The sequence below is a fragment of the Rhea americana genome, unplaced genomic scaffold (genome assembly GCF_003343005.1).
Source record: "Rhea americana isolate MKP2758 unplaced genomic scaffold, rheAme1 scaffold_35, whole genome shotgun sequence".
Lineage (NCBI taxonomy): Eukaryota > Metazoa > Chordata > Aves > Rheiformes > Rheidae > Rhea > Rhea americana.
This window is the reverse complement of record NW_028186479.1, coordinates 1,835,641-1,854,661: the sequence shown is the minus strand read 5'-3', so window position 1 is coordinate 1,854,661 and position 19,021 is coordinate 1,835,641. Positions and strand designations below refer to the sequence as shown.

At 40.0% G+C, this 19,021-nt stretch overlaps 1 protein-coding gene across 7 annotated transcripts in view; it reads right to left on the bottom strand.

The window, feature by feature from the left end:
* The window catches only part of RBMS3 (RNA binding motif single stranded interacting protein 3), a 697,064-nt gene that overhangs the window by 477,891 nt on the left and 200,152 nt on the right, over nucleotides 1-19,021 (bottom strand). For all 7 annotated transcript variants that reach the window (XM_085311789.1, XM_085311790.1, XM_085311785.1 and 4 more), the window contains one exon: nucleotides 8,512-8,685. In XM_085311789.1, coding sequence (XP_085167915.1) covers nucleotides 8,512-8,685 — 174 coding nt within the window. The remainder of the gene's footprint in view (nucleotides 1-8,511; nucleotides 8,686-19,021) is intronic.

Here is a 19,021-nt window from a genome sequence, read left to right as displayed (position 1 = left end):
ATTTTGCTCTTACTGTCTGCAATTACTTGTCAGAGAAATCAGCAGAGCTATGGTTTCATTGGAGCCACACTGGCAGACGTTCAAGAAAAGGTCATCACTAGTATGGAAGGACAGTCCTGAACAGACCTGGCTCACATTCCAGATTTCTACCACTGGGTCTTGCCAAAAGTCTGGCACTTAAAAAGATTAAAAAAAAAAAAAAAAAAAAAAAGTGTGAGAAATGTGAAAATACTATGAAGAATCTCCGCAAAGACCTCTGCAGTATTTCTAGGCCCTTTCTATTCTTTATTCTTCATGAAAAATGCCTGCATACCTGACGAAGATGCACCAAATGGAAGGACCAAATGGAATATATTTGGTTCCTTGCAGAACCAGAGATACCGTATATGGCAAAATCCAGGCGGTTCATCTTGAAGCTATAAAGAGAAATACCATGTAAAACTATACTAAAATATTGACACCTCTAAATAAAAACAAAGAAACAAAGGAGCAATGCCTTAGAAGAAAGGTCTTACAGGAAGCATCCCTCTCCTTTTCTCAAAAGCACAAATGTCAGTATTTAACATCCTTAATCAGAACCTGACATAGCACAGAAGATGGACACCAATCAAAAGTGAAGAATATAACTAACCAGACCTTGTAGCTAGAAGTCCTGGTCTTCAGGAAACACCTCCATCGTCCGTAGTTACAGGCTGTTAGAGCAAAATTAAATACTATCTAGTATATACTWGGAAACATACAGAAATACAACCTGGTTTGATCAATAAGGCGCTAACTTGGAACTCAAGAAAACCAAAGGTTATCACCAATTCTTTTCTCTAAACTGCTGCATGACCTTGGATGAGATACTTCTCTTGGTGCCCCTGCTTTCCTTCCTACCTTCTATCCCATCTAATTGCATGCCATGGGACAAGGATCGTCTTTTATAGACTGTTTGTACAACGCTGAGGTCAAAGTCCTCATCCAGGAAAAAGCCTACATGGAACAACTCATCACAGTACTATAAGCAGCAGAGGGGAAAAACTAAACAAATCAAAAAACAAACAAAGAAAAAAACTAGTTTCCTGTGGATTTGTGTTTCTCCTTCTCAATAACTCCAGATCCCTCTTCGTGTCTCTGGTGTGAAGGCCTTCCACACAATGCTTCCAGTCTCCCCATTACCTGRGAAATCCTCCCCACGGTAACCTTGATCTTGAAACTGGCCAAAAATACACAACTGTACAAGAAAACAGGCCCGAGACAGACATACAGATCACATTATCTCCTATATTTCTTTCTTTCCTTTCTCCCCTATTTTTTTTTTAATGAAGAAAATTCTGCAAATAAAACCAAAGGCAAGCATTTCAGCAGAGGTAGCAAAGGTCAAAATTCAGACTGTTTAGCAAATTAATCACAACCATGAGAGGAACTCTAGGATTTTGATCCTTTTTAGATCACATGCTCTCAAGATATCTAAACAGCCAGTGGAGYTTCTGCCAGAAAACAGCAAGGGACAATCGATCTTTGGACAGCATTGCAGTTTCCAKTGAAAACATTTGTAATTTGTTAAGGTAAAAATCGTGAAATTTCATCAAAAGAACATTTCAATTTTGACAAATTGGCATTTCCTATGAATACACATTCCCTCCCAGTTCCTTTTGTAAACAGGAGCTGCTGCTCATAGTTCTGCTGAATATCATCCCATTATAAACAAAAGGTCTTTGGCATGTTAAAGGAGGCAGGTTTAAATGCAGAAGGAAAACTGTCATTCCCTATGCCTTTACTGAAGTGAGTGGTTTTATTTTAAATCCATACCACCAATTAAAATTAAGAGAGAAGAGGAGTATACCATCAGCAAAACTATTTAAAGCAGTATTTGTTCAGACTAGTTCAAAAATCTTCACCCTTGGGGACTGCCATACAACAAGGAAATCTCCTGAGCATGTTAATTATTTAAAATGAAAGCAACACAGTGGCTGGCCTTTTGAAACGATCAATCTTTCAAGAAGCGTCAGGTGTCTCCAAAGCATGTGACAGGTTGGCAGTTTGTAGCATCTGCTCCCAAGCTTAATACCAGGATTTTCTCTGGAGCCTGGAGGAACTCATCACCTTACTAACAACTCCTAAAGACAACCTGTCTGGCTCACTGAAAATGTAACGGAGAAGCTGCAAAACAGGATCAGGGTCCTACTATTTGCTAAATAAAAGCAGAAACCAAAACAAACATTTGAAGCACTGTTATACATATATGGACATACATAAATATAGACACATACACGTGTACACACACACACACACACATATGTATACAGATAAATATATGTAGTTGTAAATTATAGATATTTACTAAGATATGTATTTATGGCCTCCCACAAGTCTATCTTTCAGTTTAAGCTTATGCAATTTCCTTTCCTTCTTAAAAAAAGAAAAAAGAAAAAAGAAAAAAAAAAGAAAGAAAAGAAAAGAAGAAAAGAAGCATCTGGTTTATATTTTTCAAATCTATTCAAATAAATCTTCTTTCTGCATGTATCTTCTTGGTCAGTATTATTCTACAAGGACAAAACCCTAGAGTCATCAAGACAATTCCTATATAGACTTGGCTTATAAACAAAAAGTTCTCATATTCAGAAAAGTCAGACCATGTTAGTGCTAGGAGGTAGTCAGAGAGTCTTCAGCAGTACATATTTTATTAATACCATAAATGTGTTTTTCGTTGGTTCAAAGATTTCACTCAAATTTTCCATATAGAAATCTTTCTTATTAAAAATAATTTAAATGTTTTTCATTTCAAATTACAAAAGTGCACAAATAGTACATGCAGAGGATTTTTATTTTTTACTATTAATACTTCTAAAAAATATTTTATGTCCTACGAACTGTTATTGTGGAAAATCTGAAAAWTTTCTCTTAAAATACAAGCTGGAGATAGTTAAAGCTATAAAACAAAAGATACTTTAACATACACTAATCAACAACACCAATTAATCTTTTGAAAAAGAACAACAGGATATAATATGTGATGTGCAAATAAACAGTCAATATGGGCAAAAATAATTTTTTTAAAAAAGCATTCACACACAAAAATCAGAATTGAGAAACAAAATGCCTCCAAAACTCAAGATTAGTTTTCATTTCCCCAGACGTTTTGAAAAACACTTGTTGCACCTCAGCTAAAGCACCGCGTGCTGTCAGTGCTCCCCATGAACGTTTAGGGGCTCCAGGCAGGGGCCACAAGGAGCTGCTGGCACGCAGCTGGACCCAAGGTCCTTCTTCCCCGTGCCCCCGGCGAGGAGCAGTGAGGGCTGCCTCATCCCCCCCGGGAGCAGGCGCTGCATTTCTGGCCGGGGCAATCAGTTTCAAACCTCAGCTGCCATCAAATATGCTACATACCTCAAAGGCTGAATGTAAAACACATTGGTGGATTTTGTGATTTTTTTTTTTTTAAGTCCTGGCCAAGTTTTAATGGGCTGTCACACACGAATGACTATGAAAGCAGTACAATGAACTGAGCTGATAAGCTGATCTGATCAGAATTAACTGCATGCTTTGAAAAGCTGGCCTAGAGAGGCAGCATTGAAAGCAATCTCACAAGTCACTGGTACCACTTGCCTCAACTATAAGTAAGCACAGATGGTGAGAAAAGTTAATTAAGAGATGTATTTATTTAGGGGTTTGAAATTTCCACCCCCCTCTTCCCCAAAGAAGCCTAGCCACAGTGAAAATGTGTTTTACATTTGCAACCTAATAAGTTCATGTTTTTGAGGCTCTGTTCCTGTAGATGGAAGTAATAGATAAACAGAATAAATAATTTATGTCAGCAGTTAGCATATGGATTTGCACTTGATCACAAAGCTGCTCTTTGCACCTGATAGCTACAACAACTTGTCAATTAAAGATACTCCTTTCTCCACAATTCTTCATTTACTTTCCTCCTACCAGCACAGCTTTTCTCTTATATCACAATTCACAACTTACAACAGAGATGTTATCCTATTCATTTTCCCTTTAATGATTGCTTCTTTCATTTTCTTCCTTACTGCTTCTTGCAATATTTCATAAGTCATGTTATCAGCAATCATAAAGACTAGCTCCCGGTGACAAAGGTTTCCCTCTTGGCTAGGGACTCTCTGTTGCCCCTCTCCCCAGTCCACACCTTGGCTTTCCCCAGACTCACCAGCAGCCTCCTAAAGCTGGGGCTGAGGCGATGCTCTGTAACACGGTCACCAGATCTTGCTGATCAAAATACGTCTTATACCTTATGTACTGTAGTAGCATATGAGGCGTCACGTAACAGACATTTTGCTCAATGGTCCTTCAACAGTGTACGATCATGGACCACATCTTTTGTTCACCTGTCTCCTGCTGACAAGGGCTACGACCATGGCAATGGCTGGCAGCATCAAAGAAATGCTGGCTGRAGAATGGCAGGGATCAATCTCACATGAAAGGCTCTTGAAAGTAAGAAAGGGTTAAGGTTAAAGACRGAGAAAATAGATTCAAGAACTTAACGCGAAATAGAGGGGCTCTTAGAGAGACATTTCCAATTTATGCATACTGTACTATTTATTTCCTTTCCCATCATTGCTGATTATAAGGACGTGCACGTGTAAAAGGAAGTTTCTTCGTCTTTAATCAGACCTGCTCTATTCCATGAATCCGCAATCCACCGTTTGTGACATTACAAAATGAAGCAGGCAGGAGGCTCAAGGCAGATCAGAAAGTGACAGCTTCTGTTTGAAGAGAGATCTTGGAAATTGGTGATGATAGAAGACAGTATTATACTGCAGAACTGTTCAAGCCCCAGCTCCATCTCATCCTCTAAAAAGAGGTGCAACAACTCACTAGAAATACCTAGACATAAAAAAATTAAAATGAATTGCTGAACTGTTACATTTCTAAAGAAATAGAAGCCTATTTTAGATAGGATTCTAGTCCTATATGTACTGAACACTGCCTGGATTGAAGGCACTTTGCTTCTTAAAAATCTTATCTTTTCATTACAGAGAATGGTCACATCATTTAAAGTTTATCATCAGAATTTGGCATGTATCAGTGCACTGCTTCTGTCAGTCTTATTTCTGTGCTATGGAACTGATTTTGATTAGGATATTCCATTTACAAGAATTTGATCCCTAACTAGTTTTACATTTCAGAAAACAGGACCACAGAAGACTAGCTAGAAGCCTAGTGATCTCCACCAAGGCCAGCCCTGCACTGAGAATAGCCTTCTTATATCCTTCCACAAGGATTTTAACCAGGAGTGCGTGTGTATAAATATACATTATATACACATGTAAATATCTATGCATATATGAAAACATACACACAAACTTAGAAATTGCATCTCTCCTTCTCAGGTTGTCCCTAAATTTTGTATTATCGAATCAGGTTAAAAGGGCAGACTTTCTAATATAATAAATGCATATAAAGTAAATCACTGAGGGCTCAGGACAAAGGAGAATTCAATTTGGGGTGATGATTAAAGAACTCCGTTTGCATAAATGCATTATTGCTGTACAGTAATGCAGTCCTGCAATCCCACCATCAGGAATGAGGGCTATCTACCTGTGACTACAAAGTTTTGAGATGGACTCTGCACAATCTCATTCATGGCAAATGGGACCTTTCCCATATATACTTTGTTTAATCAAACTTCYCATTTTAGTCTTTCCTAGGATAGAAAGACTGCTTTTAATGAATGATTACTGCAGGATGGATGAGAGTTGCAGAATGTGCTCTCAGATATAAAAAAAACCTTTGGCTCAGACATATTTCTTATGACCAGCCAGAGTCATATGGGTCTCTTTTACTATACTCTGTATGGTATTCTTTCTTTCATTTAGAAAAAAAATGAAATATGGGATTTTTTTTTGAGTTACATTTGGCCCAATTAATACGTTGTGATTTTTTTTGTCTTCTACAGCTTTTCTCTGAACCAAAGCAGAAAAATGCAAAGTTTTTCTCTTGGCTCTCTCTCTAGGGATTAATATCTTTAAGTACTTCAAGGCCAAACACAACTCCCTGACATTTGCCTGCCTTGAATGTGCAAAGCCCTCATAAGTTTGTTAGCCTCCACAGCATCAAGAAACTGCAATGATCTTTGGATATATTCCACGGGGGAGGTTTTGCAGCAAAGACTTCATAAGTAGAAAAACCCACAGCTTCTTCCGGGTGAACCTGTATCAGATGAAGGCAATGAAATACTCCGAAGTACACTAAATGCCTAACTAAAGTTGAGCATGCAACAGTGGAAAGATTCATGAACAAAGGAGCTCTTCTGTATCCAGCTTTTATTGTTGTCATTTGCCATAGAAGTGAACCCAGGCTAAATGAATCCAAGTTAGGAACAGGAATCAGAATAATATTTAACTTTGTCATATACAGTGTGACAGATATTCAAGCCAATGTTAAGGCAAATGTTTTATTTTGGAAACTCAGCACTCGTGATGCTGCAGGAAGRAGGAGCTGAGCATGCCAGGTACCTTGTGTCAGTTCCTGTGTACTGCCTCAGCCTCCAAATGTGCAGAAATAGAGACATGTGGAAGAAGTACGTGACCGCAGTGGTAGTCACTGCTGTGACAGCTAACCAGGTACAGTTTCTYATCACCTGTCTCAAAAATCAGTCCCGCTGCTGGCAGAATAGCCCCACAGCAGAGCTCCTGAGATAAGCTCACAGCCGCGACACACGCCAAGTTTACTAAACAGTTGAACCAGGGGCACTGAGGGCAGGAGTAATCCAAGACTTCAGTTCAGTTATCCACTTGATTTTGGCTTTTCTTATCCACACGCAGGTTGATGCAACTCCAGCTACTCTGAATCTCCACCTACCCAGCAACCAGCTAAACTGACGTTCAGAGTGAAGTCTCCTTCCCAATGAGCGAAGGGAAGTCTCCTTCCCAATTTGTGCTCAGCAAGCACAAATAGCATACAGGCAAAGCGATTCTAGTTGAGTTACCACTATTTTTAGCCTAAACAAAGCCAAGAGGAACTGTGGCATTAGCCTAAAAAGACTCCAGCACCTTGACTGGCATTTTAATTCATAAGGATACAGAAGGTGCCTCCATTTTAAAACCATCTTACAGGAGTATAGCATTCTTCTTGTAAGCCCTTTTGTTTAGTAGGGCCACAGTTTGACACAAAGCAGGTAATGTTTATTTTAAATGATCAAAGTTAAGGAGCTGTTAAAGACCTGAACATCCACAGTTTATTAAGTTAAATCAAGCTGCACAGGGACTCTTTTGGAGCCATCATTCCAAACCAGGAAAATATCCATGCCTTTCTAATGCCAAATGTCTTTCTTCTCCCCCCCCCAACAGTTTTTACAATTTTCAGTGACGCTGTAATGAAATTGAGATAACAGCAGAATCCACAGAGATGTTTAATTCAGTTTGAGATCTCTCCACCTCAGAAAACAGATAAGATTTTACAATTTATTCCCCTCCTTCATTACAATTACCATGCTAATGCTTCAGATAATTCCTAACCCAAACTTCTGGCCCAAAGTCTGTTGGCAGATAAGACAGTAGATGTAATCAAATCACTGAGATCTCGCAGAGACTGTAAAGCGCAATTTCCCCTCTGTAGTAATAGCTGCATGTTCCCCTGTTTTCCTACTGGAATTCACTATAGGATGACAAAACTTCATTATATACACATGACAGGATGCTAAGATAGTACGTCCTTTAAGAAGTTCTAACAAAATCCCAAGCTACATTCAAATGCAAACATTAGAACAACAAAGTTGGGGAAGAAGGAACGATTGCTTACACTAATGAGGTCCTCCTCAGCTAACTCTCTACACCTCAGAAGTCTTTCTACCACCTACAGGAACCAAAGGGCTCTGCTATAAGCAGTCTGCTAGACAAATGTGAAAAACCAGCAGCCAGTAGTTATGACCCTTTTATGGTTGTCAAAGTAAAAACAACACTGAGGAGCCTGCTTCCCTCCATTATTTTGGGACACCAGTTCATGCAAACCGCTGAGGACCGATGGGCTTTGCCTTGCAAGAAAAGGCTGCGCGTTTGCTACTGATGATGTTAATCAATTAGTAAATATTAACAAATCTATCGATAACAAGAGATGTTCTCCTTCACTGACTCTCCCATGCAACTTAAAGTCTACGAAACAGACAAAACACCTCGTTTATCTAACAACAGACCTCATTAGAAACAGAGGAGAAGCCAGCCGATACAGCGTTCCCACCCACATCCCTGACAGCAAAACTAAGGCACATAACAGAAAATTCATACTAAAAAAACCTCATCAAAATGTTAAAAAAAAAAAAAAAAAAAAAAAAAAAAAAAAAGCATGTCTATATTTCTATTTCTATATTTCTATTTCTGCTGAGCCATACATAGGACTTTCATATCTGCTTAAGTCTTAGGTTCACTCCACTACTTGACAGCGTTACAGTTAATCCACGTGAGGACAAGCCGTGCGGAGGGCCGAGGCACAGGAGGAGCATGAGTCCGGCCGCCTTCCGAGGTGTCATTCGCATCACTGAAGTAACCACAGAAAAGGGTCATTACTTACAGCAGGGTGTCCAGCACAGTAGGTGTAGCTGGCGTGGGACTGGTAGTGCAAGCTCGCTCTGGGAAAGGTGTACGTGCTCCAGGCCGGCGGGCTGCTATTCCACTGGGAGCTAAAGCCAGGGCTCATGGTCACTCGCGATTTACTGTTTTGGTACGTTCTCACTGTGGAGCTGGACTATCGGAAAAGAAAGAAATGCAGCGTAAAAATACCTTGGAGAGTAGGAAACAAGCAATCCAGCTACGCGCTAACACTGTGCGTGCACATGCTGCCACGCTGCCTGCTACAAATCTGCACGCTTCCAGTAAGGAACTGGGAATGAACAAGCCACGTGCTGTAATACTCAAAAGCCAGGCTGAACGGCTGTTGGACTTCAGGCTGGGATGCAAATCGAACGGGCAACGCAAAGGCAGCAGAGATAAGGGGATGTCTTGGAAAAGTATGTCGGGAGCAATGGCACAAAATTAATAGCTCAGACTTCCATCTTTATTCATTATTATGAACTCAGTATTGCTATTTACTGTGCTGCTGATCAGCTCAGCCCATTCCACAGTAAATGGCAATTTAGTGCCAACGTTTAGAAGGGATTTCAGGACTTCAAGAAACCTATCTGGTGGCTAGGTAAGGCTAAAATCTTACAAATTATGCTTGCATTGCAAATATGTAACCTTCAAAACAGTCTATTAAACTTTATTACCTTTTTTGTACACTTAAATGGTAAGGCAATTCTTATATATCCAAAACTGCTCTTTTTAAAGCATTAAATCCACAGTGACCTTACTTATGCTGCAGTGAAAGCTCTTAAATATGAGCACGAATAATATTTCTTAGAAATACTTATAAACGTCCCTGCTAGTAAATTGATGCTATCGATTTCGAAAGCTGTATTCTCAGGAATGACGCTTCATTTATTTTGACCCTCCTTTCACAGACGACCTTTTATCCACGATATATGTAGCGATAAACAAATATCAATAGGGGCCACCACTGAACAAGATGTTATACGCAGCCCATCCTTACCCCAAGGTGCTCACAGGATAAATGGGAAAGGCAAAGGAGGAAAGTCTGGTGCCTTTGCAGAGAAAGCAGTCCTGCAACATTACTTTCAGTTTCATTTTACTGCTTCAGCTCGGTTTCATTGGGAGAGGATTAGAGAAATGTAAGGATGGGMGAGATGATGTACAAAAAAGGCTTAAGGACATATCCTAGCTGTAAAAATAGAAACGATGTACAATCTTTGCAATTTTTAACACTGTACTTCGAGAGCGCGTGGCAGAAACTATAGGCCACGGTGGCATCTGCTGCACATGCCATATTTGCTTTATTTAATTTTCAGAAGTTTAAGTGCACATAGTTTGCCTCAGTTATCAATTRCTGTATAAACTTCAGGTTCAAGAAAAGGCCAAACGACTTCCTGCATGTGTTTATTTCCTGCGCTGCCGATTAGGAAGCCTGAAAAGAGCAGTTTCCGCTCCGCAGCTCTCGGCAGCTCGGCGGAGCCGCTGCCCGCTCCCTCCTCCCGCCGCCRGCGGAGGATTCCCGGGGGGTGATTTCTAAAGATTTAACTTAGGACTAGCTGAACACAAAGCATATGAATGAACACTAAAACCCACACTAAACTCTCATTAGTCACTGTGTGGGACAAGTGGTTACTTTGTTCTTACAAAAGGCTTTTGGGGGGGAAAAAAAAGAAAGAAAAAGAAAGAAAGAAGGAAAAAAAATCTGCCCCTACAGTTAAAGGGGCTTATTTGAAATAAATCTTTTTGTATGAATTTAAATCAYGACAAATCAAAGGAAAGGGGCTATAGCTACAGCTAGAAAAAAAGGTTTTTAATGCCTTTATCCTTTTTTTTTTTTTTCCCCTCTTCCTCTTTTACCCTCTTCCCCCAAGGACCAGAAACTGTATTTTCGCTCCTTTGACGTATTACTTATCTTTCAGATCACTCCTCAAAGTGAAATCTCTCTTTCTGGGCCCTGGTAGACTTGCTTCTACATAAGAGAAGAGGGCTAGGTTTTGTTTCAGCCAGATCAAGTAGTTTTTTAGCCACAATGTACTTCAGGTACAGTTCTCCCATTTATAAACATTAGGCATTCAAGTGAGGCTGCCTATTAGCTCCTTTCACAAACGAGTCCATCCCTGGATGAATATTCTGTGGATATTGGGCTACTGTATCCTGCCAGTAGTTTCCCTCCTTTGTATTATTTCTGATAGGACTGCATTATATGGAAAATATCTATGGCTGATGGGATGTGAAGATGTATTATAAGTTGTCCTTACTAGCTTATTATTTTCTTTTTGGCAGTGAACTCTATTATGGTTGGACAGACATGCTATCAGCACCACACAGGCACATACAAAACCTGTCTCCCTACTTGAGAACAGAAGCAAAATGGTCTGCTTTTTTCTTTAGTGTCGCACCTTAGATCCTTCATAAACTTCTGCTTCTTGAGTTTGAATTTTATTTTGTGATTTCTTGTTTTAAGCTTAAGTCCCTCTCCCACTTCTACCAGCTCTTCGCTGCAAAATACAAAAGTGATGGAAACTGCTGTAAACCCCCAAATACTGCAAACAGTTGAGGAGTCCTTGATCTCGAGAGCGGACAAGACCCCAAACCAAAGCAAAATCATGCCCAACAATACCCAGCAGCAGGGGAAGGCAGCACCATTCGCTTCCCAAGCCAGGGCTCCCAGCCTTACGTGTGCCACAGCACGCTCCCCCTCTCAGATCCCCCGCAAAGAGGGAAAAGAGCATTTTCCTTAGAGCTTGCTATTGGTCTCGCAGGGAATCGTTCATCTGCGTTCACGTCGGACCCGCTCTGGCCTCGTTCGTTGCTACTGGCTGGCTGCCGCGTCAAGCAAAACGAGGTGGCGTCTCCCCCCTGATGAGGGCACMGTCCAGCCCCTAGCACTTACTAGAGACCTAGGGATAAATCCTCCTGATCCCTTCATGCTCTTCAACCCAGCTCGCCTCCCAAGGTGAGAAATTGGAAGTCATTCAAATAATAAACGATGTGCCCAGTAAAAAACTGTTATTTCGGACCTAGAAGTGGCAAGGTTAAATACCAAATACCCTTTCTCCTCCCCATCAAAACTGTGCAGCCTGGACGTGGGAGGAAGGATTTACAAGCACTGCGATTATATGAGGAGTTCCCTCTGCTCTCGACAGTTTTGTAGTGAAGTTACTATTTTTGACCCCATAAAAGCCTCTCTCTTTTTGCTGGCTTTCCTCCAGGAAAAAAAAAAAAGAAAAAAAAAAAGTCAATTTGCAAAGACTCTCCCAGGATAATTGGCCTTGAAATCTTGATGCTATCCAGTTTATCAGCCAGAGAAAACAGACATCCGCACTGCCAGCTTCAGGAAGTCTCTGCTCATCTGGTGACTCTGTCCTAGGACAGTCAGGGAGCAAAGACATAAGCTCAAGAACCCTAAAAGGAGAACTGGTCAAAGGATTGGACTCAAGGTGTCTGCTGAACAGCAAAAAGCTGTTCATCTGTCTATACTCTTCCCAGCTCAATGCAGACGAGTCTGCAGGAGAAATATGCTCTGTAACATTGTCAAGATTTAGARAGAGAAAGAGAGAGACGGCAGTATCTTTCACCAGGCCAACTAGTAGAGTTGGGAGGAAACAAAAAAGGAAAAGATTTGAAAATAATCAGTATGAAATGAAGAAAAAWTGTTGCTCTCCTTGCTGTGTGTTTTGCCAGAAAGAATTAATACTTCCAAAACTTAAAGAGATTTTTTTTTTTAATTCGAATAAGTCACTTGGGTACCTTTACACCCTAAAAAGTCCAATCCAATATAAAACTGAGATTAAACATCTAAATATATTTTAAAATATGGCCCTATTTCTTTTGTGCCTTAGTTTCTCTGGCTTTTAAGTGTGGATAAACTTATTTTACAATTTTTAGGGTAACTTTTTCCTCGTGTTTGTAAAGGTTGTTAATGCATGGACATAAGCACGAGCGAAATGCAAAGTATTATTAGTATTATCACTCTTTCTTGAGCTTAACTACTTTCAGGTCTTAGTTCTTTTAATAGCTGGTATGTGGAGGCTAAAAAATAGAACATAGTATTTATAGAGCACTTTTCATCTTCAAAGCACTGCACAAATGTTAAATAGTGACAACAATTTTGACTGGGATAACATTTCCAGCTTTTTAAGCAGTTTACAGTAGATCTAAGAAACAGCAGCCACTCCTTCCTACTTGCAGACGAATAAAGCACACCATTTGACTAGGACATTCAACGACACAAATAGTTCCGACACAAGTCTTCATGTCATCACACATGTGCTGTCCTTTTTTTTGCAATACAGCACTGTCGGGCAGGAAACTGGGACGAGCGGTGTGCTAATCCTCAGCTTCTACATCACTCTGAATTCAAGACTGAAGGCATCTATTGCGTAGTCTTCTGCCAGCTACTCTGGGACACTGTGATTGCTACTGGCTTTGGCACTCCAACAGAAGAGAAGGGCTCAAACGCTGCTCTGTGTTACCTCTCTAARTTGCACGGACTCCACACGTACACACACATGGGATTAAAAAGGTGTAAATAACATCTGAATTCAGCCTCCCACTACCTCATCTTTTAAAGCAGCTCCCCAGAGCTATGATGTCAGTCTCCTACCCACGCACTTTGAGCTGTCTCCAGTCTCTCGGATTTTGATTACTGAATGCTTCTTTCTTCAGCAGTATCTGAATCTTCTGGGGTTTTTGTGCAAAGGAATTGTGACCGAAAGGGTGTCCMCCCTTTCTCTCTCCTCACCCTTCCCTTCAATACGTTATTTTGGACATCAAAATGATTACWGGAGCTGGGAAAAGCCAGCTGGAGAAAGCACTGTTCTGGAGATGTTCCTTGCCCGGACTCCAAATAACTGTATCTGGATCAGACCATGATGCAAAGCACAGCCCTATGCTCTCAAAAGTTTGGATGTTTTACAAAATACTACTGTTCCCATAGAAATGAAAGTTTTCCTGTAACCTAGAAGAATCAGAAATGAAAATAGCTGTCCTGGAACACTATTGCCTGAACAAAGACGATGCCTTTGTTTTCTTGCTCAGAWAAAATATGCAACTGGCAAACTGAAGTTATTTCATTGCAAAATCCACACAAGAGACCTTAAAGATTGTGGTAATTGTGAAACTGAGGAGGGTGGGTTTTCAGTTCTTTTTGGGTTACTCTGAAAACTAAACACGGAAGCTAATGCAGATGATTATTTTTGTTAATAGCAGGAAAGAGTAACTTTGCGCTGCTCTTTCTCTCAACATAATCTTTCACGATAGTTTGCAGAACTTTTGGACTCCAATACCAGATTCCATCTGTTCCTATAAGAATTGAGCCTGTTAATATTTGGCCGCTRCAGATTTTGAGTTTATCAGGTTTGTCCCACAACCTTTATGAAAAGCTTTACAGACATGTCCGAATTTAARAGAAACATTGTTTTTCCAGACATGGGACTGAAACTCAATATGCTCTACCTGGAAAAACAGGATAAACTGAGAGAAATTACATTCCACTGAAACCGCAGAGAAATGAGGGGGTTATATTTCATATCTCAGCATACATGTAAGGCTATAGCTCATCTAGCAGATCCAAGAGCGCTGAGTCCTAGCCCAAATCAAGACAAACGCAGGGGTGCAGCAGTACTCTGTGGGGGGGAGCAACRCCCCCATCCAACGCCCTCCTTGGGCTTGTGGTGCTCAGGCTCCTGGTCTGCCCAAGCAGGTCTGCAGGGTGCAACCAGCAAAGCTCAATTACTTAGAGGTGGGGTCCAACAGAAATGCTAAGCTGARCACATTTTTAGGATAGAGCCCAAATTATCATCTCAGTAACTCTTGAGAAAGGTATTCTAAAAGCGGAGTCAGCTGCTCTTCCCCCCCACCGGGTTATACCTTGAAAACAAAATAAATATGGTTCTCTCACTTTTCTGGTTAGAATTGCTGTCAGTTCCAGTGACTCAATTCTGTAATTCATGTTGTGCTTTTAACTGTCATTTGAATTCTAAGACTATTTTTTCCTATGCAAAGTAGGAAACATATCTCCGGTAGCGACAAAGAATGAATAAGGGAGCTGAAAAAAATGAACACTTAACTGCTCCCRGAAGCAGCCGTGAAGAGCCTGGTTTTCTGCCATCCTCATCAACACCAAGTGGCAAAGAACTAGTAAGATGAGGCAGGCCACGGACAATTCAGTTTAAAGCCTTAAGGTCCCTTAGTGCTTTATGTGGAAGAGAAGGGTATAATCAAAATTTACTATTAGCTGATGGTTCTCTAGGTAGAGACTGCTGGATTTCAATCTACTTCTGAGCAGACACACCTCCCCAAAAGCCTGAACACCGCCAGCACCTCAGCAGGCAAGCCCCACTTGAAGATTGACTACAAGTTACACAAAATGCTCCTGGGCTTAGAACTGGTTTCTGCAGAAGGAGAAAAGCAATTTCACAGACAGAAGGGAAACTTGTACTCTGCTACTGCTTTGCACCCTGCCTGCAGAGCATGGGGAAACTCAGGCTCACCTACTAACACAGAAGGAAACGTGAAGGAAAACTTTGCAAAGGACATATATATTTTTTTCATACTTAATTTACATCTGTCTTTGTTGGTTTGGTCATCTGTAAGAAATAAACAGGGATTAAAAGTTAAGTTGTCAGAAGAGGTTCACATTTGTCCAATTTCCACCTTTAACGGGTTTCAGTTCAGTAAGTCTTGAATCCAAGTCCCCCCCCATCCTTCTCCCTCCTCCCCTTTGAAAACAGTAAGGGCATGGAAAATGTCAAGATTTCTTTTGTTCAGAATATTATTTGATCAATCTATTGAGAGAAATTTAAGTCATAACAACCTCAGAAGGACATCGAATACGACCTCTAAATGGTAGATCATTAAGTAATTATTTTCTGAAAATAAAACACACTGGCGCATGTTAAATCTACTCAAGATTTTTTTTATGGCACCAAGATCACAATTTAAAGTAGTGAAGTGCTATGTGAACCCAAGAATTACATGATCTGAGTATTCCCAGTAAATTCTAGCAAGATAAGTACTTACCAAGATCCAGTCACAGACAACCTGCATGTGCTGTGCATTTCTGACTTCTGAAGAAGTCACACATGGGAAATAATCACTCAATACAATATTTTCTTATGAATGCATATACATGTCATGCAGCTGTATGGACTGACTGGATAAAAAGATATTCTTTCAATAGCTTAAAGAGGAAGGTTTAGATTAAATAAAGTCTAACAGTGCTAATCTTAAAGAAAACTGTTGATTAAGGAGAAAATATACCATATTAAATCACTGACTTTGGCAGATCTCTGGAATAATTTTTGTGAGGTCTGAGAACTGCTCTCTCGCGTCWAACAGCTGCCACTCCTAATGCCTCTTCTGCAAACTGCACAACACTACTTAAGGCTTGAAGCATTCTCTTCGTAAGATGTAGGAAAAACAAAAAGGATGTTGCAAAAATTTTAGTAACTTCTTGACAAAAGCTTTTGACATGCGTCGAGTGTATTTCCTAGGATAACAGTCCCAGATCAAGGAGGCTCTTGTACCAATTTGGCTGTAAGTCAACAAACCACTTGTACCCACATCTCATTTTTGTATGCAGACCTGTGTACCACTGACTGAATCACAAGTCAGGAGCTTTACTGATTAGWGACTCATTTTAGCATCTACACAAATGCTAAATTAGGGCTTATTCAGAGAGCTAACATCTTTTGTTAAACTCAGTTTCTGATAGTTTGGGGGAAAAATAATTATTTCATTATCGCTTGAATACCTTCCCCTCTTACAGTACCCAGAGGTACGTTCCATTATGTGCTGCAGCATCTTAATGTTTTTTCTGATGCATCTGTTTACTAGAAGTATATTGAATTACTCCCTGAACAATAAATCAGCCACTGTCTTGGACACAAAATGATTTTCCTCACGCTAGATCTGCAACGTACAACATTTTCTAGATAATCCCAAGAGGAACAGCTGGCTGGTAATTTAAGCAAGTCTGTAACATTAACCAATGAGTGCAATCCAGACACCTACCAGGGAAGAGGGAACCTTATGACCAAACAAAAATCATACACAGCCCAGCATCATTTCTGTAACTCTACCAAATGAGAAAAAGCCAGGTTTCTTTCCCCAACTCTAAGAGGCAAAGCATCGATTCTAGCATTACGTACCCATTACAACTCTTCGGTAGAGCCAGCGATTCAAGGATGTGAACGCAACGCAATTACGACAYGCGTCTGGCCACAGGGAGGAATTCTATAAATCCAAGGAAGCTACCCAATGTGCCACACTACAGCTAACTCATGTGGATGGACTTACATGCCTTTGCAAACCTCACTGCGGGATTAGGACATTTATCAAAGGTATGATTTCTTCCTTGCCATGTTACMTCTATTGTATACCAGGAGTTTTGCAGGTGCATGATTTATCCATGCTGTCATTAGCTACAATACCCTGCAAACAGGTTTTATTTTGTGCTAGAAAAACAAATACTCTTCCCATAAATTGTTTTACTGCTTATTGGGGAGCAGCGTCCTGCTCCCTTGACAATAAAACAACTTATTTTCTTTGAGAACAGAGTAATAATTTCCCACATAATAATCTAAAGTGCAGCAGCATTTCTTATGGAGTTAGGTGGAATGGGGAAAATCAGAGCTTGCTTTTTGTCCTCATATCATGCCTAAGGCCTCATTATCTATGGAGCACCAACATGTTTGATTGCTTGAGGCACATTACAGACAACGTAGCCCCTAAATACCTAACTGAGGGAACACAGGAGGGGGAAACAAATGTTAAATTGAGGTGAGTAATAGCATTGACAAAATTTACTTTTAAAATAGGAACAAAAACTCAGGATGAATTTKGTTCCTGAGATTGACCACAGATGTCAGTTCAGTTGAAAAAGCTCAAGGTACATTTTAGAAAGCATGGAAGCAATACAGATCCAGGACCACCCAGAAATGAAAAGCGATTTCTTACTCAGTGAAATCATAGTTGGATAAAGGACTACAGGCCTTTCACTCAAATTAAATCTTCATAGAACCACATATATCGTATATGACACATTTGAATGTGAAAAGGCTAATATCCTCTGGCTTTCCAGTACTCAACTAACTCATTAGAAATGTAATAGTCAGTCTAACCATTCCATGACTTCGACAGGAGCTATGAAAAATAAAAGAGAAAGAAGAATGAACTACAAAGAGAAGAAAATAAGAAATTAGACATATCCAAGCTAGCTCTCAGGGTACTCAAAAATCGATTTCAGCTGCCCCAGRTATCTGTTGAGTATCAAATTCAGAACAGAGAAGCATGCACACAGGGCTACAAAGTTACCTAGAAAAGCAGGTTTTTCCTCCCCTAAGCTTTGGGCACTAACGCTAGAGGAAAGAGAGAGAGATCATTAATTTATTAAAAGGAATGAGACAGTTATAACTGGGAAGTTGACTCTAAGCTATTCAAATTTAGTGTAGTAAAGACTGGGTTTCTAGGATACATCAATACAAAGTTACRTATTTCATGAGAAAAATGTATGTCCAATGAAAAATGACATTAAAATTCTCAAAATAAAACACAACGGAAATACCTATGGGAGAGTATGTTAAGGATTTATTTTGTTTTGTTTTTATTCCCCTGATTAAAAAAAAGCTCTGAAAGGCAGAATCCTGCAATCCAAGCTAGTGGGAGGGAGGCAGAGGCATCAAGAATCAAAAATACTATTGAGTCAATGAAAAGCTTAATGAAATCTCAAGTGAAGGAACAAACAAAATGTTTTAACACATGCTAAAGTTTTGACCATGCAAAGCTTCTCTGGCCTTGGTCAGCACTGGTTTTAAAACTATGAGGTACTCAGGACCTAAAGTCAAGCATGTGCATAAGCAACAAATCCCAGATAAAGCTCTACAGAAACTGCTCCTTACTTTCTGCTCTGCCTATTTRTTTGCTAAACACAAAGCACTATCCAAAGGGCCAAAATCTAAAAGAAAATTTTTCTTCAAGATAATGTCCATCAAATATTTCTGAATATATAAAAACTTTTACTTTCCAATAACTGTGTGAACACAGATAAACATCCTTCTCCTCATAATACCTTCCTCTAAATAATACCTTCCTTCTAAAATATAAACCACTCCTCTTGCTCTTATCAGCCTGAACATCTAAATCTTATGGGCTGACTTGCAGTTTGGCCATGCCACAGGTGTTTTAGCTTAGCATTTTATGCTCTACTAATTGGTAAGCAAGCCAAAACAACAACAAAACCCCAATAGCTTACATTTTAGCAAGATTAGTGCAGTAAGGATAACAAGTCTAAAAATAACTTTTGTGAAATTATGCTGCCGAGAAAAAATGACCTCAACGTGGTGCATATTGAGGGGCTCAAGGTGGAATGCACACGTCTTTTGGATCCTGCCAAAGGGTGCTCAAACAGAAGCAGTGATTGTACCTCCAGAGAGCACATCCAGCTGAGGTGCCCAACAGCCTGGCATCTAGAGTTGTATCTCTTCCCTCAG